The sequence below is a fragment of the Nyctereutes procyonoides genome, unplaced genomic scaffold (genome assembly GCF_905146905.1).
Source record: "Nyctereutes procyonoides isolate TBG_1078 unplaced genomic scaffold, NYPRO_anot_genome, whole genome shotgun sequence".
Lineage (NCBI taxonomy): Eukaryota > Metazoa > Chordata > Mammalia > Carnivora > Canidae > Nyctereutes > Nyctereutes procyonoides.
In genome coordinates, this window is record NW_026575140.1 from 33,523,755 (window position 1) to 33,545,342 (window position 21,588).

The following is a 21,588-nucleotide window of genomic DNA, read 5'->3' on the forward strand; positions in this document are numbered from 1 at the left end:
TCTCCAGGATCGCGCCCTGGGCCAAAGGCAGGCGCCAAACCGCTGCGTCACCCAGGGATCCCTTGACAGGGTTTTTTTTGTGTATGTTTTGTTTGTTTGTTTGTTTCCTTTTAACAATTTGAACATATTGGCCCACTGTCTTCTGGCCTTCAAAGTTTCTGATGAGAAATCTGGAGATAATCTCATTAAGCACCCCTTGTGTGTGATTTGCTTCTCTCTCACTGCTTCCAAGATTTTGTCTCTCTTTAGCCTTCAAAAATTTGATTATAGTATGTCCTCTGTTGTGAGTCTTCTTGAGTTCATCTTACTTTGGAACTCCTAGGATGCTTATATTCATGTCTTTCATCAAATTTGGAAGTTTTCAGCCATGTTGTTTTTTGAATATTCTTTTTGTCCCTTTTCGCCACCACCTTCTTCTGGGACTCCCACAATGTTTAGTTTGGTCTGCTTGTTGGTATTTCATAAGTTCTTGAAGCTCCGTTCACTTTTTTAGGTCTTTTTGCTTTCTGTTCCTCTGATTCAATAATCTCCATTGTCCTGTCTTCAACTTGGTTGATTCTTCTGCCTGCTCATATGCCTTTGAGTCCCTCTAGTGAGTTTTGTATTTCAGTTATTGTACTTTTCCAGGATTTCTTTTCTTTTTCTGTTTTCTGTCTGTTGGTTTTTCTCTTTTGTTCATACATCATTTCCTTGACTTTATATCTTCTTTTAGTTCTTTGAGTATCTTTAAGAATCATGGTCTAGAAGTCTTTCCTAAAAGATCTTCCATCAGGTTTTTTTTATAGGAACAGTCTCTGTGGATTTCTTTTTCTCTTAAATGAGCCATACCTCCCTATTGTTTAGCATGTCTTGTGATTTTTTTTTTTCTTGTTGAAAACTGGATATTGGAACTAACAATATGGTAACTCTGGAAATCACATTGTTTCCTTTCTCTAATCTCTTTGTTGTTTGTTACTGTTTTTGTTTTGTTTGGATCTGTGCCAAGTATCAGCCTGAGATATAAATTATAAGGTCTTTTTAGCTCTTTTCTGAGCCTTTTCTTGGGTATATACAGTCACTTCGGAATTTTCTCTGTATATGCATTTGTGCGTTTTGGAGGGTTTTGTTAAGATTTTTATTTCAGAGAAAGGTGAAGCACAAATGGGGAGGGGTAGAGGGAGAGGGACAAGCAGACTCCCCACTGAGCACAGAGCCTGGCTCAGGCTTGAACCCAGGACTCTGAGATCATGACCTGAGCTGAAGTCAGACACTTAACTAAGTTACCCAGGTACCCCTATGCATTTGTTTTGGATGTCTTAGTCTTTAATGTCTGGCTCCCCAAATTGGAAAAAGAATTAAATGAAGACAAGGGAGATATAAAGGATACTAACCCTTTACCTTCCCTGGAAATCACTTTGGTTGGAGGGAGGGAGACATTGAACAGTTGGGGAGGTGCAATAGCAGTGACTGCTCACTTGTTTGTACCTATTAGAAGCAGCAATCTGTGATCAGAAAACAGATCCCTGATAAATGGAGGATATGGTCCTTTTCCCCATTCTGGCTCCCACAAACTAAGTGCATGCTGCTCTGGGTGTACTGGCTGGGGAATGGACAGCTGCTATTGTGCTAAGAGCTGAAATTAATGGAAACAAGTCACAACTTACTGTCAAAGGCTTCTTCTGGAAATTGTAAGCCTTTAATAAACTCCAGAGTTCCTGGGTAGCTCTGTTGTTACATGTCTACTTTTGGCTCAGGTCATGATCCTACTAGGGTCCTGGGATTGAGACCCAGGTCTCCCTCACCTTCTGTCCCTCTTCCTGCTCGTGTGCATGTGCTCTCTCCCTCTCTTTCTCTCTCAGATAAATAAATAAAATAAACTCCAGAGTTCCAACATAGTTATGTTAGACAAAGTTTCCCAATGTGCTTGTTCACTCTGTGGGGAAACTGATCTATAATTAAATACATTAAATGGTCACCATCTGTCCTTTTGCCACAGTTTTACTCAGTCATCTCTTGGTTGTATGAAACTTATCCTCTAGTAGATTTTTCAGGAAGGAGATTTATGTCCTACTCTCTTGAGTTCTTGTTATTCATGTTCAGTCTTTTATAGCCTTGCTATTTGAAGTATAGCTTGGCTGGGTATAAAATCCTTGTTTACCTTTTTCTTCCTGGTTCCTTGAAACAATTTCTTCACTGGTGACTTGGTTTGTATGTTGCTTGTTAAGTCTGATGACAGTCTAATTCTCTGTGTAATTTGATCTTTTTATAAGCCCTGAAGATTTTTTTTCTTTGTTTTTTAAATTTAGTCCTTGTACTGTGATATGTCTCAGATGATCTAGGTTAGTTGTTCCCAGAACTTGGTGGATTCTTTCAGTGTATTGATTTAGGTCTTCTTTTTTTAAAATTATTTTTATTTCTGGAAAGCTTTCCTAGATAATAGTTTTAAATACTAGTTAGTTTCCCCCTCAGGAACTTCAAATATACGTATCATGGATCTTTGTCTTTCTTCCATATCAACACTCAGTCTTAGATCAATTTTGTTCTTCTTTTTAAAAAATTTTGTTTTCTTGAATTTCTTCCCCTTACTAAATTTTGATTCAAATTCATCCTTCTTTGAGTACCTTGTAAGTTAGTTTTTTTATATTTGATATAATTTTATCTCTTTCCATTTTAATGAGTTGTTTCATCTTTTTGTTGAAGTTATTTTTTTCACATTCCAAAATGCTTATGGTAATTCGGTTTAAAGTGCCATGTTAAAATTTTCTTGTGATTTGTTGTTGGGTCTTTTTTTGTTTTTGTTTTTCAAATAAGCTCCACACCCAGTGTGGAGTCTAACACAGGACTTGAACTCATGACCTTGAGACCAAGACCTGAGCTGAGATGAGGAGTTAGACACTTAACTGAGACACCCAGGTACTCCTGTTGTTGGTTTATAGAAAAGAATTTTGCTTAGCTGAAACGTGTAGATTTCCTGCTTACATATTTCTTACAATAATAGCTTTATATGGAATTGGTTTGAATTTTATATTTTTTGTTACTTAATTGACATAGTTCCTCATGTCCATTAGTGATGTCAGTTAGCAATATGAGGTTTTTTTCAGTGATGTTACTGGTCATGATACAGTAGAGAGGGGAGTGGTTTTTTTTATTTTGTTTTATAAGATACTGAGTTTTCTCCCTTATTTTCTTTTTTTCCCCTTCACTACCCAGGAATGCTGAAAGTTGGGTCATATATAGTTTTATTTGCATCCCTTGTTAATTTTTTGTTTTGGATCTGGGGAGGGGATACTATTATCTTCCAGACCCAGAGTCTATGTATAGATTTTTAATTTTTTTATTTTTTTTATTTATTTATGACAGTCACAGAGAGAGAGAGAGAGAGGCAGAGACACAGGCAGAGGGAGAAGCAGGCTCCATGCACCGGGAGCCCGACGTGGGATTCGATCCCGGGTCTCCAGGATCGCGCCCCGGGCCAAAGACAGGCGCCAAACCACTGCGCCACCCAGGGATCCCCCCCCTTTTTTTTAATTGCGTGTGTAGGTTATATCACTTATGAACTTATTTCAAATAGTAAAAGGGGTGTTATTTTTATTTTTTTTAATTTTTATTTATTTATGAGAGAGAGAGAGAGAGAGAGAGAGAGGCAGAGACATAGGCAGAGGGAGAAGCAGGCTCCATGCACCGGGAGCCCGATGTGGGATTCGATCCCGGGTCTCCAGGATCGCGCCCTGGGCCAAAGGCAGGCGCCAAACCGCTGCGCCACCCAGGGATCCCTATAGATTTTTAAAAACTATTACTTAAATGGTAACAAGGAAGAATTATGTTAACATTTAATAAAAAAATATTACTACAAAAGTTAATTCCCTTTTCCATTTTAGTTATTTTATGCGGCCTTTTTTCTTTCTCTTATTGTCTAATTTGTCCTATGTAAATACTTAGAAGACATGCAGTCATGGTTATTGATTGTTTAAAAATTTATGTGCTCCCCATTGTTCAGTTGAGGTCTTAACTGTAATGTGTAGTTATAAGGAGATGGTATTTGAATTTGGCTCCATCACCTAATTGGTTTGTTACATTTAGTGCCTTCCTTCACTTCTCTGGCCCCATCTGGAAAAATGAGGTTGAGGTGAACATTTCCATATTAGACTTAGGATTCAATAGAGCAACTTTGTAAAACATCTGAAACATTTAATTGAGCACTTGTCATTGTTTCAAATACTCAAAGCATCTAAAAAAGCCTGAACTGTGAAACCTATTGGTAACATCTTTCTTTTTCAGGTTGCTGGAGGAGCCAATGTGACTCAGATTTCAGAAGCACTGAGCCGATACAGGAATAGGTCATGTTTTATGAAGGAAGCTCTCTATAGGCTCTTCACAGAGACATTTTCAATGCATGTAACCATGCCTGCTATTTTAAAGGTAACTATACCTCAGAAAGGCTTTTGCTACTACTTTTTACTTAGTTCGGTTAAAGCTATTTACCAAACAGAGTACAACAACTTATGTGCCTTATTCTATAGTGAGCCAAAAAGTACCCTCATGGAAAAAGGAAAACAATGTTTGGCTTAACTGCCAGATCATCTCTCATTTTGAGCATCTAAGTAAGTTAGAATCATCCAGTGTTTTGGTTTAGTCTGAGAAGGGAGTTTAGGACATTTGTACTATTTTGCCTAAAATAGGATATCTTAATCTATAAACATGTATTCACTTTGCCCTAAATGTTTTTTCTTGTTTATTCATTTGTTTACTCTTTAAAATATAATACCTGGTTTTCTAAAAGAAAACAACAATGTCTCCAACAGAATTGGGGCAAAGTATAATATTTGAAGGTGGCCAGATCTACTACTTAACAGTATTTTGTGAGTAAAGTAAAATTACCAGAATTGATAGGGCCAGACTTTACTTTGGTTTACAGAAGAATGAATTTATTTTAAATGTTATTGGAAATACTGAGTGGTTTGAAAGAAAAGAGCAATTATTTAAAGTGAAATGTAAAATGAAGAATTGAAGCCACCTTGTCTTTATTATTATTTGTAATTCTTTATAGTTCCTTTAAAAAATTGGGTGTTTCTGTACTGTGAGAGATTAGATTTATTCGTAACTTAAAAGTATATTATATAAAGTGAAAAAAAAACTCTGGACCTTTGTTTCCCATTAGAAATGAGATTGAATTAGATGTTCTAAAAGTCCTTTTCATATCTAAGATTCTGTGATTTTTGAAAATCAAGTTTTGTGTTTTTTTTATTTCTACATACTTAACTTACAGATGACAATCCAGTGAAATCCTAGGAATAGTTTAGCAATATAGAAAAAAGTCCTCTCCCATACTTGAAATGTGTCTTAGGTCTGTCTCTAGGCTCTGTTACTCAGAGTGAGGGGCTCTGGTCTCTTAAAATCATGGTTCATGCCAATATCAGACTGGTTTCTGAGCTAGAGAGAGACAGAACAGATTGTATTGTTGCTGAATGTTAGTGCAGGTGTGATCTAAGCTTAGTACAACACCTTCATGTTACATCTGTGTTTTAGGTGTTCCACAGTCTGTCCCCTAAAGACCTCTCTAATGTTATGTTTGCAGTTTTCAAATTTGTTCAAAATTCTGTTAAATTCAGATTTTTTCCTCCTCTGTTGGTGAGTTCATCCCATCCTTTTGTCTGTTTTGTGTATTTCTTTATCACATTTCCCTTCCTTAGGAATCTCTTCTTTATTCCATCCCTACTGCCACCTCCTTCTGTCCAAATCTTATCTAAGATCCTTCCTAAATATGCTCTCTAAATGAAGAATACTGAGCCATACCAGAAATGAATGCTCCCTCCACAGCTACCTTAGGCAGCACTTTATATATACTTTTATGGTGCTTTTTTTTTCCAGTTTCATATTTTGATAGCCTTAGCAATGTTATTTGTTTACATGCTATATTTTTTTCCACAAGGCTTTATGCTAAGGAATAGGGTGTGATTCATGTTTCTGTCCCCTGTAGTGCTTATCACAATGCCTTGTATGAAGTGAGGTTCAATAAATGGTTATGAAATCATGGAGGAAATGAAGTCCAGAGAAGGAGAGTGACTTGGCTAAAGTGTCATAGCTAGTTAATGGTTTCACTTGGAAGGGTAGGTATTGCTGGTGTCCTAAAAAAGCAAATGCTGAGGATAGGAAAAAATGTTTCTGTCCCAATGAGCAAATATTTTTGCCAGCTAACACAAAAACAAGATAGTATGAAGAATGCTCATGTTGTCATATGCTACTAAAAACAAGTTCATCTTCAGCTTGTGGCTGTAGGAATGAGGAATCATCCATTGGATTTGCCAGTGCAGTTCACAGCCAGTGCTTGCGCCCTCAACTTAACACGCCAGGGCCTGGCCAGGGGGATGCCTGTTCGTCTGTTATCAGAGGTCACCTGTCTGCTTTTCAAGGCTCTGAAAAATTTCCCCCATTACCAGCAGGTAATTTGAATTGAATACTTGACTGCTTCTTCCTTCAGAACAAATATATGAAAAAAATTATTATTAGCTATTATTAGTATTGTTTTGTTTTTTTTTTTATTTTTCATTACCCTGAAAGAGAGAGAGAATAGATAAGGAATCTTTTTGTTAAAAAAAAAAAAAAAAAGAGGAATCTGTTTGTCACAGAAAAAAAAAATAGCAGATTTGGATAAGCATTTGGGTTTACATTTAAAAAAAGTTTTTTAGAAACCAGTAACCCAGAATCCATGTACTGTTAACACTTCAGCACATCCCTGTAGGCTTAACATCGTATGTGAAAGTTAAATTAAAAAAAAAAAAAGTTAAACTGAATTGAATCATAGATACAAATATAGAGGCTAAAAACTGTAAAACTTCTAGAAGAAAACAGGACAAAATATTTGTGACCTCAAAGTAGGCAAAGTTTTCTTAGGATACAAAAAGCACACATCCTAAAAGAAAAGTAATAAATTAGAATTCATCAAAGTTAAAAGCTTCTCACATGCACACACACCCACAAATTGGAAAGGCTAAATCATGGGCTGGGAAAAATGTTTATTTTGTGTATATGAGAAAGGACTTTTATAGAGAATATAAAGAATTCAGCACAAGATGAATAAAATCAATTTCTTAAGACAAAAGATTTGAGAGCACTTTACTGAAGATATGCAGATGACAAATGAGCATGTGAAAAGATGCTCAGTATTTTTAGTTATCAGGGAAATGCAAATTAAAACCACATTGAAATACCACTGCATACCAAGATACTACTACACACCCTCTAGATTGGTTGAAATTTATTAATAAATATTTTATTTATTCATGAGAGAGAGACAGAGAGGGGCAGAGACACAAGCAGAAGGAGAAGCAGGCTCCTTGCAAGGAGCCCAATTCAAGACCCAATCCTGGATTCCGGGATCACACTCTAAGCTGAAGGCAGACGCTTAACCGATGAGCCACCCAGGTGTCCCAAGATTGGTTGAAATTAAAAGACTGACAAAGTGTTGACAAAGGTGTAGAGCAACTGAAATTCTCATGTATAGATGTTAAGAATTGTAAAATGAGAGATCCCTGGATGGCTCAGCAGTTTAGTGCCTGCCTTCGGTCCAGGGCGTGGTCCTGGGGTCCTGGGATCGAGTCACATCAGGCTCCCTGCATGCAGCCTGCTTCTCCCTCTGCCTGTGCCTGCTTGCTTCTCTCTCTATGTGTCTCTCATGAATAAATAAATAAAATCTTAAAAAAAGAAAAAGAATTGTAAAATGATAAAACTATCAGTTCAGTCTGGTAGTTTCTTTCAAAGTTAGACATATCTTTTTTACTACCTAGTCATTCCACTTCTAGAGAAACGAAATCATATTTTCATGCAAAAACTTATATGTGAATGTTCATAATGTCTTTATTCATAATACATCCCCTAAAGCTGAAAACTTTTCAGTTGTTGAATAGCAGGAGAATAGATAAATTGTGGTTTATTCATATAAGAAACTCCTATTTGGCAATAAAAAGGAATAAAGTACTGATACATGCAACATGGATGAATATCAAAAACATTATATGCTGAGCAAAATAAGCCAGATACAGAAGAGTAGATATTATGATTTTATTTATGTGAAACTTGAGAAAAGATTAATCTGTAATGACAATGTAATTTTCTGGGGTTGGGGTTTGTAAGTTTGGGATTGACTAGAAGGTGGTATGTGCAACTCTTGGGGTGATGGAAATATTTTTTATCTCAGTTATGGTGATGGTGGATGGTAGTGGTTATACAGCTGTATCAATTTGCCAAATCTAATTTAAGTGTATACTTAAAATGGACATTTTTTAAAAATAGGAAGGTGGCCTTTCCTCATTAAAAAAAAATCCACACTTCCACTTTCTGAAACGGAAGCTCCTTCACAGTTTAGCATTAATTCCTTCATGGAAGGCATCAGTTGGAGTAACAACTACCCCTATAAAAGGGCATGAATTCTCCATTTGGCCATAATTTCCACCGCTGCCCTGCTGTGTCACACTCAGCCCTCTTCACTTATTTATGTTACTGCCTAGTTTCTGTTGGCATTTCAGGCTTACTGCCCCTGCTTCATACCCTGTACTTCAGTTAGACTGGCCTACTCATGGCCTTTCAAAGAGATGGTGTATTTTTCTATTCCTACAACTTTCTCAGGCAGCCTCCTCTTTCTTTCCTGTCCATATAGACTCAGTTCAACCTCTACCAGTCTTACGTTGCAAGTATAGCTCTAACACAGAGTTAGTTATGAGATCTGGTAAGGACATTTGTAGATGGCCAGGCTTCAGGTAATTGACTTGGATTGACACATAGGCAGGCCACTAGAGTTCAGAGGAAAGAGACCCCTTCCTTTGCCAGAAAAAAAAAAAAAAGTAGAGGGGGGTTATTCTTTAGGCAGAGGTGAATGATTAAATGAAGAACTTGGAGAGGGCCAGATACACAGTGAGTTCTCAGTAAGAAAAGTTCATTGGTGGCACCTTCCAGGTGCTTAGAATCTTTGTTTAGAAATGAGGTATACCTTTGCTCAAAATTATTTTTCTTTATTTCCTTAAAGTTACAGAAGAATTGTCTTCTCTCCTTAACTAATTCCAGGATTCTTGTGGATGTTCCATTTGACAGGCAAGTATAAAACTTGGTCATCTGATTTTGGGATATTTACCAGCGTTTTTCTGAACATTGTTGACTTTTGGTTATTAGCTTCTTAGCAAGGGTTTGATTAAGGCTGGGCTAAGGTGTTTGAGGAGGATGTTCTGTTGAGCCTCTGCCACAGAGGTGATTGAAAGTCCCCTACAGGGGCAGCCTGGGTGGCTCAGTGGTTTAGCGCCGCCTTCAGCCCAGGGCATGATCCTGGAGACCTGGGATGGAGTCCCATGTCAGGCTCCCTGCATGGAGCCTGCTTCTCCCTCTGCCTGTGTCTCTGCCTGTGTCTCTGCCCCTCTTTCTCTCTCTCTCTCTCTCTCTCTCATGAATAGATAAAATCTTAAAAAAAAAAAGTTCCCGATAGATAACCCTAGAACAATGTGGGGGGTTAGGAACACTGACCTCCCTTATCCCCATCTTGCGAAGTCAAAAATGCACGTATAACTTTTTTTTAAGATTTTATTTATTTATTCATGAAAGACACAGAGAAAGGCAGACACATAGGCAGAGGGAGAAGCAGGCTCCAGGCAGGGAGCCTGACATGGGACTTGATCCCGGGACTCCGGGATCACACCCTGGGCCAAAGGCAGGCGCTAAACTGTTGAGCCACCCAGGGATCCCCACGTATAACTTTTAAGTCACCAAAAACTTTACTCATAGCCTCTTGTTGACTGGAAAGTTTTAGTGATAAACAGTTGATTAACATGTATTTTGTATGTTAAGTGTTATATATTGTATTCTACAATGAAGTAACAGGGAAAAAATGTTACTAAGAAAAATCATAAAGAAGAGCAAGTACAATACATTTTCAGTACTGTATTTATTGATACCAAAGCTTATATTATCTGTTTAGAAGATGAATTATCTGTCAGTACCCACAACCGTATCATCTTATATGATACAAAACACTGTAGATGTTGTATGTGTTACTAAAACTAGATATCAAAAATGAAAAGGTAGGGGTGCCTGGGTGGCTCACTCAGTTAAATGTCCAACTCTTGGTTTTGGCTCAGGTCATGTTCTCAGCTTGGGCTCCACGCTCAGCTGTGAGTCTACTTCTCCCTTCTCTCCCTCTCCCTGTCCTCCTGCGCATGTCCTTTTTCTCTAAATAGATCTTTACAAAAAGAAAGAAAAGGTAATGTGGGGTGCCTGGCTAGCTCAGTTAGTATAGCATATAACTCTTGATCTCGTGGTTGTTAGTTTGAGCTCCATGTTGGGGGTGATGTTTACTTAGAAAAAAAGAAAAGATATTATGAAAAAGAAATACTTGGACAGCCTGGGTGGCTCAGCGGTTTATTTTTTTTTTAATAAATTAATTAATTTATTTTTTTTAAATTAATTTTTATTGGTGTTCAATTTACCAACATACAGAATAACACCCAGTGCTCATCCCGTCAAGTGTCCCTCTCAGTGCCCGTCACCCATTCACCCCCACCCCCCGCCCTCCTCCCCCTCCACCACCCCTAGTTCATTTCCCAGAGTTAGAAGTCTTTATGTTCTGTCTCCCTTTCTGATATTTCTCACACATTTCTTCTCCCTTCCCTTATATTCCCTTTCACTACTATTCATATTCCCCAAATGAATGAGAGCATACACTGTTTGTCCTTCTCCGATTGACTTACTTCACTCAGCATAATACCCTCCAGTTCCATCCACGTTGAAGCAAATGGTGGGTATTTGTCATTTCTAATGGCTGAGTAATATTCCATTGTATACATAAACCACATCTTCTTTATCCATTCATCTTTTGATGGACACCAAGGCTCCTTCCACAGTTTGGCTATTGTGGACATGGCTGCTAGAAACATCGGGGTGCAGGTGTCCCGGCATTTCATTGCATCTGAATCTTTGGGGTAAATCCCTAACAGTGCGATTGCTGGGTCATAGGGCAGGTCTATTTTTAACTCTTTGAGGAACCTCCACACAGTTTTCCAGAGTGGCTGCACCAGTTCACATTCCCACCAACAGTGTAAGAGGGTTCCCTTTTCTCCTCATCCTCTCCAACATTCGTTGTTTCCTGCCTTGTTAATTTTCCCCATTCTCACTGGTGCGAGGTGGTATCTCATTGTGGTTTTGATTTGTATTTCCCTGATGGCAAGTGATGCAGAGCATTTTCTCATGTGCATGTTGGCCATGTCTATGTCTTCCTCTGTGAGATTTCTCTTCATGTCCTTTGCCCATTTCATGATTGGATTGTTTGTTTCTTTGCTGTTGAGTTTAATAAGTTCTTTATAGATTTTGGAAACTAGCCCTTTATCTGATATGTTATTTGCAAATATCTTCTCCCATTCTGTAGGTTGTCTTTTAGTTTTGTTGACTGTATCCTTTGCTGTGCAAAAGCTTCTTATCTTGAGGAAGTCCCAATAGTTCATTTTTGCTTTTGTTTCTTTTGCTTTCGTGGATGTATCTTTCAAGAAGTTACTGTGGCCAAGTTCAAAAAGGGTGTTGCCTGTGTTCTCCTCTAGGATTTTGATGGAATCTTTTCTCACATTTAGATCTTTCATCCATTTTGAGTTTATCTTTGTGTATGGTGCAAGAGAGTGGTCTAGTTTCATTCTTCTGCATGTGGATGTCCAATTTTCCCAGCACCATTTATTGAAGAGACTGTCTTTCTTCCAGTGGATCGTCTTTCCTCCTTTATCGAATATTAGTTGACCATAAAGTTCAGGGTCTACTTCTGGGTTCTCTATTCTGTTCCATTGATCTATGTGTCTGTTTTTGTGCCAGTACCACACTGTCTTGATGACCACAGCTTTGTAGTACAACCTGAAATCTGGCATTGTGATGCCCCCAGATATGGTTTTCTTTTTTAAAATTCCCCTGGCTATTCGGGGTCTTTTCTGATTCCACACAAATCTTAAAATAATTTGTTCTAACTCTCTGAAGAAAGTCCATGGTATTTTGATAGGGATTGCATTAAACGTGTAAATTGCCCTGGGTAACATTGACATTTTCACAATATTAATTCTGCCAATCCAAGAGCATGGAATATTTTTCCATCTCTTTGTGTCTTCCTCAATTTCTTTCAGAAGTGTTCTCTAGTTTTTAGGGTATAGATCCTTTACCTCTTTGGTTAGGTTTATTCCTAGGTATCTTATGCTATTGGGTGCAATTGACAATGGGATTGACTCCTTAATTTCTCTTTCTTCAGTCTCATTGTTAGTGTATAGAAATGCCATTGATTTCTGGACATTGATTTTGTATCCTGCCACGCTACCAAATTGCTGTATGAGTTCTAGCAATCTTGGGGTGGAGGCTTTTGGGTTTTCTATGTAGAGTATCATGTCATCGGCGAAGAGGGAGAGTTTGACTTCTTCTTTGCCAATTTGAATGCCTTTAATGTCTTTTTGTTGTCTGATTGCTGAGGCTAGGACTTCCAATACTATGTTGAATAGCAGTGGTGAGAGTGGACATCCCTGTCTGGTTCCTGATCTGAGGGGAAAGGCTCCCAGTGCTTCCCCATTGAGAATGATATTTGCTGTGGGCTTTTCGTAGATGGCTTTTAAGATGTCGAGGAAAGTTCCCTCTATCCCTACACTCTGAAGAGTTTTGATCAGGAATGGATGCTGTATTTTGTCAAATGCTTTCTCTGCATCTAATGAGAGGATCATATGGTTTTTGGTTTTTCTCTTGCTGATATGATGAATCACATTGATTGTTTTACGAGTGTTGAACCAGCCTTGTGTCCCGGGGATAAATCCTACTTGGTCATGGTGAATAATTTTCTTAATGTGTTGTTGGATCCTATTGGCTAGTATCTTGTTGAGAATTTTTGCATCCATGTTCATCAGGGATATTGGTCTGTAATTCTCCTTTTTGGTGGGGTCTTTGTCTGGTTTTGGAATTAAGGTGATGCTGGCCTCAGAATGAATTTGGAAGTACTCCATCTCTTTCTATCTTTCCAAACAGCTTTAGTAGAATAGGTATGATTTCTTCTTTAAACGTTTGATAGAATTCCCCTGGGAAGCCATCTGGCCCTGGACTCTTGTGTCTTGGGAGGTTTTTGATGACTTCTTCAATTTCCTCCCCGGTTATTGGCCTGTTCAGGTTTTCTATTTCTTCCTGTTCCAGTTTTGGTAGTTTGTGGCTTTCCAGGAATGCGTCCATTTCTTCTAGATTGCCTAATTTATTGGCGTAGAGCTGTTCATAATATGTTTTTAAAATCGTTTGTATTTCCTTGGTGTTGGTAGTGATCTCTCCTTTCTCATTCATGATTTTATTAATTTGAGTCTTCTCTCTCTTCTTTTTAATAAGGTTGGCTAATAAGGTTGGTTTATCTATCTTATTAATTCTTTCAAAGAACCAACTCCTGGTTCTATTGATCTGTTCCACAGTTCTTCTGGTCTCAATTTCGTTGAGTTCTGCTCGAATTTTAGTTAACTCTTCTTCTGCTGGGCGTCGGGTCCATTTCCTGTTTTTTCTCTAGCTCCTTTATGTGTAAGGTTAGCTTTTTGTATTTGAGTTCTTTCCAGTTTTTGAATGGATGCTTGTATTGCAATGTATTTCCCCCTCAGGACTGCTTTTGCTGCATCCCAAAGATTTTGAATAGTTGTATCTTCATTCTCATTAGTTTCCATGAATCTTTTTAATTCTTCCTTAATTTCCTGGTTGACCCTTTTATCTTTTAGCAGGATGGTCCTTAACCTCCACGTGTTTGATGTCCTTCCAAACTTCTTCTTGTGATTGAGTTCTAATTTCAAGGCGTTATGGTCTGAGAATATGCAGGGGACGATCCCAATCTTTTGGTATCGGTTCAGACCCGATTTGTGACCCAGTATGTGGTCTCTTCTGGAGAAAGTTCCATGTGCACTTGAGAAGAATGTGTATTCAGTTGAGTTTGGATGTAAAGTTCTGTAGATATCTGTGAAATCTATCTGGTCCAGTGTATCATTTAAAGCTCTCGTTTCTTTGGAGATGTTGTGCTTAGAAGACCTATCGAGGGTAGAAAGAGCTAGATTGAAGTCACCAAGTATAAGTGTATTATTATCTAAGTATTTCTTCACTTTGGTTAATAATTCGTTTAAGTATTTGGCAGCTCCCACATTCGGGGCATATATATTGAGGATTGTTAAGTCCTCTTGCTGGATAGATCCTTTAAGTATGATATAGTGTCCCTCTTCGTCTCTCACTACAGTCTTCGGGGTAAATTTTAGTTTATCTGATATAAGGATGGCTACCCCTGCTTTCTTTTGAGAACCATTTGAATGGTAAATGGTTCTCCAACCTTTTATTTTCAGGTTGTAGGTGTCCTTCTGTCTAAAATGAGTCTCTTGTAGACAGCAAATAGATGGGTCCTGCTTTTTTATCCAGTCTGAAACCCTGCGCCTTTTGATGGGGTCATTAAGCCCGTTCACGTTCAGAGTTACTATTGACAGATATGAGTTTAGTGTCATCATGATATCTATTTAGTCCTTGTTTTTGTGGATTGTTCCACTGAACTTCTTCTTAAAGGGGAATTTTAAGAGTCCCCCTTAAAATTTCTTGCAGAGCTGGTTTGGAGGTCACATATTCTTTCAGTTCCTGCCTGTCTTGGAAGCTGTTTATCTCTCCTTCCATTTTGAATGAGAGCCTTGCTGGATAAAGTATTCTTGGTTGCATGTTCTTCTCATTTAGGACCCTGAATATATCCTGCCAGCCCTTTCTGGCCTGCCACGTCTCTGTGGAGAGGTCTGCTGTTACCCTAATATTACTCCCCATGAAAGTCAGGGACTTCTTGTCTCTTGCTGCTTTAAAGATCTTCTCTTTATCTTTGGAATTTGCAAGCTTCACTATTAAATGTCGAGGTGTTGAATGGTTTTTATTGATTTTAGGGGGGGATCTCTCTATTTCCTGGATCTGAATGCCTGTTTCCCTTCCCAGATTGGGAAAGTTTTCAGCTAGGATTTGTTCAAATACATATTCTGGCCCTCTGTCCCTTTCGGCGCCCTCGGGAACCCCAATTAAACGTAGGTTTTTCTTCCTTAGGCTGTCATTTATTTCCCTTAATCTGTCTTCATGGTCTTTTAATTGTCTGTCTCTTTTTTCCTCAGTTTCCCTCTTTGCCATTAACTTGTCTTCTATGTCACTCACTCGTTCTTCCACCTCGTTAACCCTCGTTGTTAGGACTTCTAGTTTGGATTGCATCTCATTCAATTGATTTTTAATTTCTGCCTGATTGGATCTAAATTCTGCAGTCATGAAGTCTCGTGAGTCCTTAATGCTTTTTTCTAGAGCCACCAATAGCTGTATAATAGTGCTTCTGAATTGGCTTTCTGACATTGAATTGTAATCCAGATTTTGTAACTCTGTGGGAGAGAGGGCTGTTTCTGATTCTTTGTTTTGAGGTGAGGTTTTCCTTCTAGTCATTTTGCTCAGTGCAGAGTGGCCAAAAACAAGTTGTATTGGGAAAAGGAGAGAAAGAGAGAGAAGGAAAGAAAAGAGAAAAAGAAAAAAGAAAAAGAAGAAAAAAAAGGAAAAAAGAGAAGAAAAAGAGAAAGAGAAAGAAAGGTGAAAAAAAGGGGGGGTGGGGGAAGCAATCAGAAATCAAAAAGAAAAGAAAAAAGAAAAAAGAAAAAACAAAAAACACGGGGGAGTATCTTCTGATTCTGTAGACTTTAAGTCCCTTGACTTCCTCTGGAACTGGTCCGTCTAGCTGGTCTTCTGGGGGAGGGGCCTGCTATGCTGATTTTCAGGTGTTAGCACTTGGGGGAGCTGCTCTGCCCCTGCCTGGTGCAGGGCTCAGTGGGGGTTGCTTACCCCGTGAGGCCCCAGGAGGAACAGCCGCAGTTGTTACGGCAGCTCTGGATGCCTGGATTCAGCCCCCGCAGGAACTACGGGGCTCTCCGTCCGCAGGGCCTGGAGGCCCTGGGGCGGGGCCGCTGATCTGCTCAGCTCGGGGTCGCTGCTCAGCGACCTTGCTGTCCTGGGCCCTCCCGGCCCCTGCCTGTCCCGGGGGGAGGCCGGATCCTGGGCTGTGTCCCGGAGCCCTGTGCCCCGGGGCCTGCGCTGTTGGATTCGCGCTCCCGGTCGCGCAGCCGCCGCTCTGCGGAGCCGCTCGAGCCCCTCGGAGCTGCTCCCGGCCGCGCAACACCCTCCGCAAGGAGCCTCTTCCTCTGCCCGAGCCGCTGCCGCCGCCGCCGAGCTGTTCCCGGAGCCGCGCAGCCCCCTCCGCGGTGGCTCAGCGGTTTAGCACCACCTACAGCTCAGGGCGTGGGCCTGGAGACCTGGGATAGAGTCCCACATCGGGCTCCCTGCATGGAGCCTGCTTCTCCCCCTACCTGTGTGTCTGCCTCTCTGTGGGTGTCTCTCATGAATAAATAAATAAAAGCTTTAAAAAGAAAAAGAAATACTTATTTACAGAGCGCCCGGGTGGCTCACTTGGTTAGGCATCTGACTCTTGATTTGGACTCACGTCATGATCTTGGGGTCATGAGATGGAACCCTCCATCAGAGTGTACCTGTGTATTGCACTCTCTCTCTCTTTCAAAAATTTATATATATATATATATATATATATATATATATATATATATACACACACACACACACACACACATACATACACAGAGGTATATTCATGCATGGGATAATGAAGAAGCAGCAATATGATTGCTTTATGGTAGTGTTGTATATAATCAATAGAGTTGCTTCATGGTAGCCTAGCCTTACACTATTGAATGAATCACTATAAAATTTTTATGGCATATAGTATAGCAGTCATATTTATAATACAATATTGTAAATATTGTTACATTAAAAAAAACTACCTACCTGTAATGATAGACTGATAACGCAGTTTCTACAATTATGTCAGAAAGGCATATTATATGGTAATGTAATTCTTTGAAAGCAAAGTTATAAGCTGTAAGAAAACTAACACATTGCTAATTTTATATTAAATATCACTTACCAGGCAGCCCCGGTGGCGCAGCAGTTTAGCACCGCCTGCAGCCCAGGGTGTGATCCTGGAGACCTGGGATCAAGTCCCATGTCAGGCTCCTTGAATGGAGCCTGCTTCTCCCTCTGCTTGTGTCTCTGCCTCTCTCTCTCTCTCTCTCTCTGTGTCTCTCATGAATAAATAAATAAAATATTTAAAAATAAATAAATAAATATCACTTACCGTATGCATAGGTAGAGGTAGGCTATTCACTTCCATGCAAGTCTTGCATGTGATATTCTGGATCACAAATACTTAAGTGGTGATGATGATGATGACACAGAAACATTTCATAGTTGCTATACGGTTATTAGATGTTCACATGAAAATACACGACAGATCATGCTTATTAACTGTAAGCATGATGATTATTTACTCTTCATTAAGTGTATAACTAGATCATCATAAAGGTCTTTATCCTCATTGTTTTTATGTTGAGTAGGCTGAGGAGGGGTTGGTCTTGCTATCTTGGGGGTGGAAGAGGGGAAGAGGTGGAAGAAGTGGAAGGCGAGGCTGGTAGAGTTGGTGTACCTTGACAGAAATACATCATAACTTCTGTCTGACTTCTTTGCTTTTTCATTTTTCTAAAAATATTTCTATATAGTACCGATCCTTCTTCCACCATTTGCTTTAGTTTCTTTGCTCATATCCTATCATCCATGTCATAAAAGAAGCCAAGAGCAGTCTTGAATAATGAGACCCTTCTGCCAGATAATCTAATGTCAGTTTATTTTCTGGCACTGCTTTTACATCTTCTTCCTCATTGTTGGGCACTGGTTTGGAAGTGCTCATCTCCATCAAATTGACCTCTGTTAATTCCTCCAGTGTGTTATCTCTTAGCTCTTGAATTTCTCCAATATCCATGTCTTAACTCTTTATCCCCCACCTTTTTTTTTGGCCATATCTAAAATCTCTTTCATGATTCCCTTAAAATCATGAATCGACAGATTCACTCTGTTATAATTACTATGAAGTCACGCACAGCATCTGGACACACTTTTCTTCAGAAATTTATTATTTCAGGCTTGATGGCTTTTATGGCTTTTTCTATAACAACAGTGGCGTCTTCAATGGTGTAATCCTCCCAGACTTTCATGATGTTTTCTCTATTGGGATTCTCTTCCATAGTGTTGACAGTCCTCTACATAGAATACTGTGTGTAATGAGCCATAAAGGTCTCTATCACCCTCTGATCTAGAGGCTGAATTAGAGGTGCTGTGTTTGAGGGCAGATAGACTTCTTTAGTGCCTTCAGTGTTGAACACATGGGATTCTGGATGGCTAAGGGTATTATCCAATATCAAAAGAATTTTAAAAGGCAGTTCTAAATCAATACTGCACTATACGTTAATTAGAATTGAAATAAAAATTTAAGAATTTGAAAAAGGCAGTCCTTTACTGACAAGGTACCTCTTGACTTCAGAGACGAAGTATTGATGGAACCAATCAAGAAAAAGGATTCTTGTCTAGGCCTTCTTTGTTGTATAACCAAGAGACTAGCAGCCAGTGTTTCTCTTTTCCCTTCAAGTTGTGGAGATTAATAGCTTTATAGATAAGGGCAGTTCTTATCATAAAGTTGACTGTATTTGCACAAACCAGTATGTCTCTTCCTGCCTTAAATCCTGGTGTTTGCTTCTCTCTCGATAATAAATGTCCTTTGTGGCTTTTTTTTTTTTTTTTTTTTTTTTACATAATGGGGCACTTTCCATCTACATTAGAAACTTGTTCAGGTAGATCTCTTTTCTCTTCTATGATTGTCTTAATGGTGTCTGGAAACTCATCTGCTGCCTCTTGATTGGCATAAGCTTTTTCTCCTATTATCTTGACATTTTAATTTATTCATGAGAGACACACACAGAGAGAGGCAGGGACACAGGCAGAGGGAGAAGCAGGCTCCATGCAGGAAGCCTGATGTGGGACTCAATCCTGGAACTCCAGGATCACACCCTGGGCCAAAGGCAGGTGCTAAACCACTGAGCCACCCAGGGATCCCCTATCTTGACATTTTAAAATTCAAACCTCTTTCTAAAATTATCAAACCATCCTTTGCTGGCATTGAATTTCACAGTTTTAGATTCACAGAATGATGTCACTTTTTGTGGAGTCATATTAGAGTCTGTAATATGCCTTTATAGCAATCCTGTACCCACACAAAAGCTGCATTTTCAATGCCATAAAAAGGTATTGTGCAAAAAGTACAAGATTTTCATACCTGCTGACATAGCTGCAACAACTTCACAAATTTCCTTATCCGCTTTTTTTTTTTTTTTTACCTTGGTCCTTATACTGGATTCATTCATCTTGAAATGATGGGTTTCCATAGCTACTGACCTTAGTCTGCAGTAGGTATCAGGTAGTTGGCTTTTTCTTGTAGTGTCTTGACTTTTCTCTGCTTCTTGGGAGTGCTTCCAACATCACTTGTAGCACTTTATATGGATTCCCCCCATGGTGTTACTCCAAATTTACAATATTTCACTAAACACAAAATACACAGGAACTATAAGAGATTACTTTTTATTGCTGTATGCAATTTACTGGAAAGACAGACTGCTCATATGGAGTGATTAGTTTTACATGACATTTTAAGTGGATACTTGTAACACTTGAGCTCACTCCTATATTGACAGGAGGTGGCTGTGAAATAATTACACTAGTATAATATATACTACAGTTAATTTTTGCAGTTATCATTTAATACTGTATCTGTGTTTACATTTCTATTGATTGGTGCCATGTATGGTCAGCGTTTGTGTACATTTCAATAAATTTTAACCTTTTATAGTAGATGTGTGTATATTTTATGGTAATAAAATAGTAAAAGAATCTAGTACCTACTATGTACATATATTTTATGCATTTATAAATACCTTTCTCTTAAATTTTTTGGATGTTTCTAGGCTTGTGGGTTGAGTTTTTTCAAATTGTCACAAATCTCCTAAATTTTCCAATATATTTATTGAAAAAAGTCTGTGTAAGTTGACTAGTACAATTCAAACCTGTGTTGTTCCAGGGTCCACTGGGTTCACACATGTTGTCTCTCAAAGTGTGATTCCATTTTAGGGTAGTGAGTGGTAAGAATGTGGGCTCCAGAGTTAAACATACTTGGTTTCATGTCCTAGCCCGTCCATCATTATCCTCATGCATAAGTTTCCTCATTTGTAAAATGGCGACTGTTATGAGGATTAGACGTGATAATGTTTGCAGAGTACTTACGTCAGTGCCTAGTTTAAGAAGTAGAGGCAGTTCTAAACATTAGTCATTCTTGGTGTTATTATTTTATTGATAATAATTAAGAAAATCATCATCCTAGATTCCAACGGGGCTTCTCTTGAGGCCTTTATAGTCTTCCAGATTCATGAGCCTAAAAACATCACAGTTGCTGGTAATGGCAGAACAACAGGAAGCACAGGCTGACATGAACAGGACCTGTGATACTGGGGTGCAGGGTTGTAGGCTAAGCCATTCTCAAATCCAGTTAAAAGGTGTATATAAAACAGGAGTTGAGGGCAGCCTGAGTGGCTCAGCAGTTTAGTGCCGCCTTCAGCTCAGGGCCTGATCCTGGAGACCCGGGATCGAGTCCCATGTCAGGCTCCCTGCATGGAGCCTGCTTCTCCCTCTGCCTGTGTCTCTGCCTCTCTCTCTCTCTCTCTCTCTCTCTGTCTCTCATGAATAAATAAAATCTTTAAAATAAACAAACAAATAAATGAAACGGGAGTTGGCTTTTAAAATTACAGTAAGGAAGGTAGTCTTCCTCAAAAAAGAATTCTATTTCTACCTTCTCTTGAAAAGTTAGAAGATCTTTCTCAACTGTCTTCATTCCTACAGTTGCAGTCAATAGGAGCTGACTACCAGCTGTCCCTATAATACATGCATAGAAAGGCATGCATTCTCTCTAGCTAAGTGATTTGTTTGCTGTGGCATTTTAGCATTGTGTAGAATTCAGATGATAAATTGCTACCTGTAGGGGAACTTCTTTCCTTTTTTCAGACCCATCATAGTAGAAACTGAATGCTAAAAAATAAGTCTTTTTTAGATCTGCTTCTCTTTCTTTGAATTCTACACATTTTCCTTACATTATTTGCCTGCTCTCTTCCTCTTCTCATCTCTTCCTTAGGCCAAATGCTCTTGATTTTCATAGCTGAGGCTTTAAAAATCTAAGATACAGGATTTGATGGGGAGCCTAAGTGATTTCTTCTCTCCTTGTATACAGTTGAAAACTTTATTGTGAGAAAAATATGCTTTTCAGGTTTGATGCTGCCAAGTTTGTTATGAGATGGCTCTGTAAGCATGAGAACCCGAAGATGCAAACAATGGCAGTGAGCATCACCTCTATCCTAGCCCTGCAGGTATGTGATTGCTAAAGGCAGGATTTCTCTTCCTAGTCTTGATGGAGCTCCGATAGACATCCAGTATTTCACTTTTGGCTTTTTGTTTGCTTATAGCTCTCACCTGAGCAAACTGCACAACTTAAGGAAGAGCTCTTCATGGCAGTTAAGGTAGGTGGATTGCCACTTTCATAGTTTTTCCAATAAAAATAAAATTGTGAACATAATTTTAAAAAGTCAGATAGTTCTTAAATAGCTTATAAAA

General features: G+C 38.9%; 1 protein-coding gene across 1 annotated transcript in view; it reads left to right on the top strand.

Annotated features, from left to right (window-relative positions):
- ZYG11A (zyg-11 family member A, cell cycle regulator) overlaps nt 1-21,588 on the top strand; it is a 78,183-nt gene that overhangs the window by 41,647 nt on the left and 14,948 nt on the right. Inside the window, exons 4-8 of the mRNA XM_055306144.1 lie at nt 4,258-4,398; nt 6,243-6,419; nt 8,999-9,063; nt 21,245-21,344; nt 21,441-21,494. Of these exons, the coding sequence (XP_055162119.1) occupies nt 4,258-4,398; nt 6,243-6,419; nt 8,999-9,063; nt 21,245-21,344; nt 21,441-21,494 (537 nt within the window). The remainder of the gene's footprint in view (nt 1-4,257; nt 4,399-6,242; nt 6,420-8,998; nt 9,064-21,244; nt 21,345-21,440; nt 21,495-21,588) is intronic.